The sequence below is a fragment of the Corythoichthys intestinalis genome, chromosome 2, assembly GCF_030265065.1.
Source record: "Corythoichthys intestinalis isolate RoL2023-P3 chromosome 2, ASM3026506v1, whole genome shotgun sequence".
Taxonomy (NCBI): Eukaryota; Metazoa; Chordata; class Actinopteri; order Syngnathiformes; family Syngnathidae; genus Corythoichthys; species Corythoichthys intestinalis.
The window spans coordinates 49516851-49524700 of NC_080396.1; the positions used below are offsets into that span (position 1 = coordinate 49516851).

Genomic DNA, 7850 nt, shown 5'->3' on the forward strand with positions numbered 1-7850 from the left:
TTCGACCATGGTTTTCAGTTAAAAAAAATCTACTTGAAAATTTATGGTTACTAAAGAGCAGGCCTGGGGTGGCTAATCGGGAGGATATATATAAATATATATATTTATATAACATATATTTTTTAATGAGACGATCAGTTGATAATGTAAGTACGCAACCCCCCCTTAATAAATTATGTCCCATCTAGCATCTCGTAGTTTGGAATTCAAGACCCCGCGACATGCTCCCAATGCCGCCAGCCGAGCTCTAGGGGAGAGTATCCTCCTGTTGACTTGAACTTGGTAAAATTTAATTTTGGGTTTTAATGGTCAAAATGAGGCACGTTGAGGCAACGTGGCAAGCGTGAACCCCGTCTGGCTGTCGGCGCGACCCATTATGGTTGTTTTCTAGCATGTTAGGATGAAAGTACAGCAATGAACCTACCGGCGTGTTGGCCGTCTGAGACGCCCTACCGGTGGGCAAAAGCACACGGAGGCAAGGGGTCAAATCCCCATGGTCGGCGAAACGTAATTTTGTCTTTTTTAGACCAAAATTTGGCACTCTTGTCATTTATTTGTGCAATGCACAGATACAGTAAACTGTGAATGAACATGCAGAATCAAAGAATTTTAATGAGAGCACCACTCCAGCATGGAGGCTCCGGGCACTTCGTGCTTGTGTCGCAGCCGCCCGAAGCTCACTAATTTTGGGCACAAAGAAGGAGGAATGGGGTGGGATCCATGTTCGCAGGCAAAACATCACCCAACATAACCCAAAACATTGCACTCTGAGGTGGACTGATGGGCGCGAATTTCCCTGAAATGCACAGATGTTCGAACTGTTTAAGTGCTTTGGGAGACAGCTGTTTTGGTAAGTTCAATCATTTTATGATTCACATTTAATTTTTTTTTTGCAATTCTTTCAAATTATATCATAAATGATATGAAAACACTGATAACCAATGATATATTACATTGAAATATATACAGTACTCCCCGAAAATTTGAATAGCAGGTAAAAGCTGTTTTATTTTGGCAATTTCACATAAAAGATTGAACCAACAAAATTGAATATGTCAACTTTTATGTAATGGCTCATCTAAAGCACTTCCCCGTAACTATTCTGATGCTGAAAAATTTTCAGATTATTATAACCACAAACTTAAAAAGAAAAAAAATTATGATGAAAAGGGTTTTGTACACACTTTCCACATGTGTAATTCAAAACACCTGCAAAAGGTTCCTTAGCCTTTAAAAAAATAGTCTAATATATGAGATAAAATTAAAGATGGTACTCCAAAAATAAAATGGTAACTCCATACAGAACCCGTGCTAGAGCCCTTGATCTCAGAACTGTCAGTGGACATGCTAACCACTCTTCCTCTGCATGTGCCTCCCTTTTAACAAGTTATTTGAGGAAAAATAATGTTTAATTCATCTTTACAAGTGTACAGTAAAACCTTTTCTTGTTTCTAATGAGGCTTAAATTTGAAGTAAGGTAAACACATTTATCAACTCCTGTGCTACTAGGTGTATTTAAAAATATATAATTTATGCATTTTAAAAAATGCCACTAATCCCAAATTTACTATTGACAGCATGCGATTATTCGCGATTAAATTATTTTTTTCACTTGACAGCACGATTATTATTATGATATTTCAATCAGTCATGACATAAAGTGGGCCGGTCTATAGATTACATATTTTCATACAGTTTCCTTCTGGCTACCTCAGTTGCCTGTATTTTACCGTAAATTCTTTTTCGTTTTTAAAAAATTTTTTTTTTACAATGCAAGGTCTAGTTACTCCAAAGTTCTAATGATGATCACATAGGTTCTTTTAGGCCACTACAAGTTCTTGAACGTGTTCATGGAGAAGGTTTCATGATATTACAGATCCAGACGTTGGACAGCAGCTTCTGATCATGATCGATGCGTTCTGGCATTAAGAGTGTTCTGACACATTATTGAGGTGATGTTAAATCACGTCATCAGGTTCTGATTTCGGTTGACATTGTTGTGACGACTGTAGAGGTCATTGTTGGTTTTGACGTTACTGAGCCTGGCTCGAACGTGCACACACATGAACCTGTGCTCGTGGCCGCGATTGCGAGAGAGGGGGTGTGTCTGCATATGGGAGATGAAGGTCTCACCGCCACCATTATCGAAGGACGACTAAAATCTTGCAAGGACGCGCGCTCGCACACACACCAACTGCGGATTGGCGACGGAATCGATCCGCGGCACGCGCGTGCACGCTACAACAAGCAGCACATCTGCTGGCATGAGACGCAGTGATGTGCACGCGCGCCACACTAGCCTACATTCACTGCGGCGAGATGTCGGTCAGCGCGTGCACGTGCAGATGCGATTTTTTTCACCGTCTCCTGCGCCCGATGTGACAATCGACATGCACGCGCGCGTCAATGCAGCTTAATGTGTGTGTGCGGATGTGCGCGCTCACCCCTGCCAAGGCTGCTTCTGTCCATGTACATCGCACAACACAGCACTAGGCCGCTCATGAACAACGATGTTGACGATGGCAGACCGCGGCTCACCCGGTCCACATACACGAAGCAGAAGAAGAAATAAAAAGAAGACGATAAAAAGAAGAAAAATGAGGGAAAAGTGAAGACGGAGGAACCGGCTCCTCGATCGGGTCGCGCGCGCGCAAACCGCAGCGAGAGAGAGAGAGAGAGAGAGAGAGAGAGAGAGAGAGAGAGAGAGAGAGTAAGAGAGAGAGAGAGAGAGAGAGAGAGAGAGAGAGAGAGAGAGAGAGAGAGAGAGAGAGAGAGAGAGAGAGAGAGAGAGAGAGAGAGAGAGAGAGAGACTGCTGCTTCAATGTAGGTTAGACACTCTTGATTTAATCCCGTGGATTGACAGGAAGCGGGCGGTGCAATAGCAAGAAAGCCTAACAGACCTGTGGAGGGGGTGGGTGTGTCTGTTCCTGCTTCCCCTCTCCCTTCATTTTTGGTTTCCTTGACAACGAGATGAAATTCAACGAGAGCGTGCGTGACAGCCGAATCATGTGACTGCAGCCTTGCCTGTACATCAGCGAAACTTCTGGGTGAAGCAAACGGCTGTTGATGTTAAATTATCATTGCAACTGACGCAAGAGAGAACTGAAGTTCATAACTTTCAAACTCGACAGACTGTAACCTTGACAACAGGTGATCCGAAGAGGGCAATGTGAGAAATATGCCTGCATGATGGGAATTTATGCTCTTACATGGTATTTTTTGATTAGTGCTTAAAATTTGTGTCTATTATTATAAACGGCAGAATCCTAACTGTTCCACATATAGGGCTGCAGTGGGTGCTGCATGCATTTCACTCCAACAAAACAATGCGACACTTTTTACCAATCTGGTGTTTTACAAGTGTAATCAGTTGATTGCAGTCAGGTGCTGTTTGTTTTAGAAGAAACTTAATTGGTTGAACTATCTGTGCTCAATTGGTAGGAACAAAAACCAAGACCCACAGTGGCCCTTGATGACATTTGGACACCCCTGATCTACAGTATACATGGTGATCTATGGCAAATATTGTGGGAACTGAGAGGGTTCGAGAGATCTACAGATCTATCTTCTAATGAATGTTGTAGTGGTCATTTAAGGTTCTTGATGTGGGACAATCTAATCTTCTAATCACAACCAAGGAAATTTGCAACTTTCCTACAACTCGCAAGGAAGGAGCATCTTTGATAACAATCAGCTGCAGTGACTCACCTGTCTAAAACAATGCAAAATACCTGGTCAACTACTGGTGTACTTCTCAACCACATCCATAACTTCATAGACCTGCTCTGAAGGCTTACTGATTCTGCACATAGGGACTAATATGGACATGGAAGTAGTGGAAATAATAGCACTTCATTCTTTCAGAGGAACTATGCTCAGCCATTGGTTCAAGTATGCTGTCTGGTTAAGAATCAAACCCTGTGTAGATTTCTCTTCAGAACACATCAACTCTGTGAACATTTTACTCTGTAAGACATTAAAAGAGGATCTTTTAGCATGATGCATTGTTGTTGTTTTTTTCTCAGTTTTATTGTAAAGTAGTTTCCTGCCTTTTTAAAAAAATCATATTCTATAGTTTCATTTATTGTAAGGCACTTTGAGGACCACTCAGGTTTTTGTAAAGGGCTATATAAATAAATTTGATTTGTTTTGTAGTTGCTTTTAGACTGCAAGATATGCACAGGGAAGGATCGAAACTTTAATTTTACAGGATACCAGTACATTTTCTTTGACTCCTATCGCCCACTGAAACACAAGCTGGAAGTTATCAGAAGACTCAAAGATAGAGAAGAGGATATATCCACCAAAGAATACAGTACATAACAGAAAGACTCACATCAGGCAGACTTTTACTACATGCGGTGTCCAAACTGGTGCTTTACAAATCCGCCAATAAACGAAAGCTACAACAACCAAACTTGAAAACTGAATGTAGTGGTCTAATACGTGGCACTTTTTTTTCTGAGAAACTCAGAAGGATTTTATCTAAAAATAACACATTATTTCTTTTCAAAACCAGGAACCCCCTCTGACAAAAACTGGTTCACCCCTAGGACAAAATACTAGGAAGAAAACTCAAAAAGAGATTAGGTAACAACTAGGTAACAAGGTAACAACAACAACAATTAGGTAACAACTGCTACCTGGTTTCTGGTTGTGAAAGAGGAAAGCCTTTGAGGAGGTTAAATGTTAGTGATGAAGGATGTTCTGGTACTCTACTAAAAAGTAGAGAACCAACTTGCATTAGCAGGATCCTATACGTTCTGCAGAGACGTTCTGCAGAAGGTTCAAGTAACGATTGAAGGAGGTTCCCCTACTTCTCTACAAATTTGTGTGGCGTACTGGCACAGGAATGTAGCAATCAGTAGAGTAATGTACATTCTACAAGCCCTTTTTGTGTAGGTATAAATTTTGGTTCTGGCAACCCACTGCAGGGTTAATATTAAGGCTTTCAAGAAAGTTCTATAGGCTTTATGTGTCTAAAACTTTTACATATGGCGGAAAACACAGACAAGGCTGAAAAAGCAGTTTCTGCTTTCGCACCCCTATTTAAAATAAACTGCTGTATTTTAAGCCAAAGGAACTGTTGTGTTTGATAGAACAATATGTCTATATGCTGCAATAGCAGATTTATGGCAGTATTTTTAATTTGTCCCTTTTACCCTGGAAACCCCCGTTTACAGACGTCGCGCAACCACTTTTGTTTCAACCCATCCATAAAAACAAGATAATTATACTTATTATTCAAAACATCTGTCATTTTTAGCTTTGAATCATTAATTGATGTCTGATATTTCGTAAAAAAAAAAAACACAAAAAACAAACAAACAAAAAAGACAAAAAATCTATTCACTCGCATATTTTAAACTTTTAAACAAATTACGTCACAATGAAAAGTGTCTGTAAAAAAGTCACGGATATCTTCCTCATAACTATCGCTTCATTGTATTTTTTTGTTACTGTCGCATTTCCCCCTATATGTTAGATGATAAATAATTGATCCAAACAAAGAAAAATGGGGAAAAAAATGTTTAAAAGGTAAATATATAAAAAAGAAAATCTCGACCACTCCTTGGTGTCTGCAATTTCTACATTTCGACCATTGTTATATGATCATGTTTCACCCATGAAATCCCCATAAAATACGGCTCTGGCCATTCACAGCTCTGTCTTGACACTCGGTGATACATGCTACATGGAGTTTTTGGATTGAAAAGAGGTAAGTACGCGATAATATCTCGTTAAAATCGTGACATCTTTAATTCTGCTCTCGCGTGCTTTTACCTCCAGATAAGGTTTTAGGGTTTTGTTGTTTAAAAAAAAATGTTTTTTTCAAAATGCCGTCCTGTTCAAAATTTTTCTTCCCACAGAAAATTGACATTTTAAGCTTTCCAATGATGTATCACGCATGCATATAGGACAATTTTGAAATTTGGCCAAATCAAATTCAAGTCACCTGAGTGTTTTCCGCTTTATAGTTCTCATGGTAATAAAAAAAAGTGTTCAATAGTTCACTATGGCGTGATAATCGTTGTTATATAGGTTTTAGGAGTTCTTCGGATGTCCTATGGAAGTTGGTAGTTGTGCTCAAGGAGGTTCTGATAGTCCACTACAGAGTTGTAATTGTAGCTTTTTTAGAATATTCTTTAAGTTTTATGGGTCTAAAACTTCTATACTGTATAGGACTTCAGAGGTGATCAAAGTTCTTGGATTCGATCACCACATTGCTAAAGTCAACAGGTCCAGTTGTTCTTCAGTGTGTTGTAAAAGAAATCAAATGGGTTGTCCACGATAAGGCCCGAAAAGTACCATCATATTTAATAAATCTATGCCTGTATAAACAAACAAACATTTGTTAAGTCTAACATAAGCCCAACATCTATGTGGTGACGCGTCGGTGATCAAAATAAACATATCCCAGATGTTCGCTGTCACAGCCTTCAATAACACCCTCACGCCAACACACACATACACGGTAGCAAACATGCAGCAGGAAGTGATAAAGAGAGGAGAGCCATTAAATTAGCACTAGCCCTTCCCGGCCTTCCAGGTTCATATCTGAAAAACAAGCACAGCTGAACACAACCACAAATTTTGAAGGAAAAAAAAACCCATCCTTATCATCTACTGGCTAGCTTGAACTTTGACCTTGCATCCCAACCCACGGACACACAAGCACATCCATTAATTTGGTGCGCGCGCGTGTGTGTGAGAGTCTGTGTGTGTACTTCTGTCTCTCTCTAGGTCACTGGGTCACTTATTCACTGCCACATTAGTGTGTGTGTGTGCGTATGTGCTTGTGCCAAGCAGCTGAATCTATTTTTAGCTCTCACGTGTGGCCCACTGCATGTTGGGAATTAGAGGAAGTGGGGCTAAGTATATTGGAGGATGGAGAGGGGAGTGTGGGAGGACTATGGCATCACTGTGACATCAGAACACCAAGAACTGATTCTCTCTTAATGTACTGCGAGACCAATGTGCTAACCATTAGCCAACAGCTGCCAGATTAAACAATGATTTTATGGTAAATAATAAACAATTTCGCATACAATTTTGAACAGCTTTACTCTTTGAGTGAACAAATGTCCTTCAGTCTGTGGGGAAAAAAAACAAAACAAAACATCCAATTTGCCCTTAAGCACAAAAGTTTACCCAGCCATCGGTCGTTGTTGTAGTTACTCACCTGTCCTGCTAGCAGCGCTGTTGCTGAGGTGATAGGAGAACCTCATGGTGCTGAAGTGACTTGAGAAAGACGAAGTAGGATGAGGAGGAGGGGGAGGAGGAGGAGAGGAAGGAGGGGGGAGGCCGAGCAGGGCGCTACTAGTCCGGTTCATGGGTTCAAGGCTCAATGCTGGGTCGGGAGCGTCCCGCCGCTTCTCCCGCCCTCGTCGTCCTCCCGCTCACTTGCATCTTCTCCTGGCATCCACCTCTTCCACATGCTCGCCACGCCACCAAAGTGCAGACTCAGCAGCTGTCTGCCGACTCAGCGACGCTCCTAATTCATTCTTTGATTCCTCACGCCTACACCTAATTAATACACACACACGTCCTGATGGACATTGGCGTTCTTGCTGGTCCACTTCTAGCCTTTTGTGTGAAAATGGGAGCTGAAGTGAAGTCGAACGTTACAGCTCCGCCTCTGTCTGGACATCTGATCCTAGACGCAGCCTCCCCCCACCTCCCAGCTTCCAAAGTCTCTGTGGTCTGGATTTCATTTTCCCTCCTTTCTCACTTCCTGAAACATGAAGCAAAGGAAAACTGAAGGGAAAATTCCTGGAGTTTTTTTCCTGGTCGGCCTCCATCAGAAGTAGTCTGTGCTGGAAGGTCACATTAGGGTTTGACAGTTGGAT

The 7850-nt window shown here is 41.3% G+C and overlaps 1 protein-coding gene across 2 annotated transcripts in view; it reads right to left on the bottom strand.

The window, feature by feature from the left end:
• The window catches only part of fgd1 (FYVE, RhoGEF and PH domain containing 1), a 28964-nt gene extending 21358 nt beyond the window's left edge, over window positions 1-7606 (bottom strand). The window contains exon 1 of one of the 2 annotated variants that reach the window (XM_057829720.1): window positions 7184-7606. In XM_057829720.1, the coding sequence (XP_057685703.1) occupies window positions 7184-7334 (151 nt within the window). In that variant the 5' untranslated portion in view covers window positions 7335-7606. Of the gene's footprint in view, window positions 1-2444; window positions 2776-7183 lie in introns of those variants that run through there. The other variant, XM_057829721.1, reaches the window with a different exon arrangement.
• Between the last annotated feature and the right edge of the window lie 244 nt (window positions 7607-7850).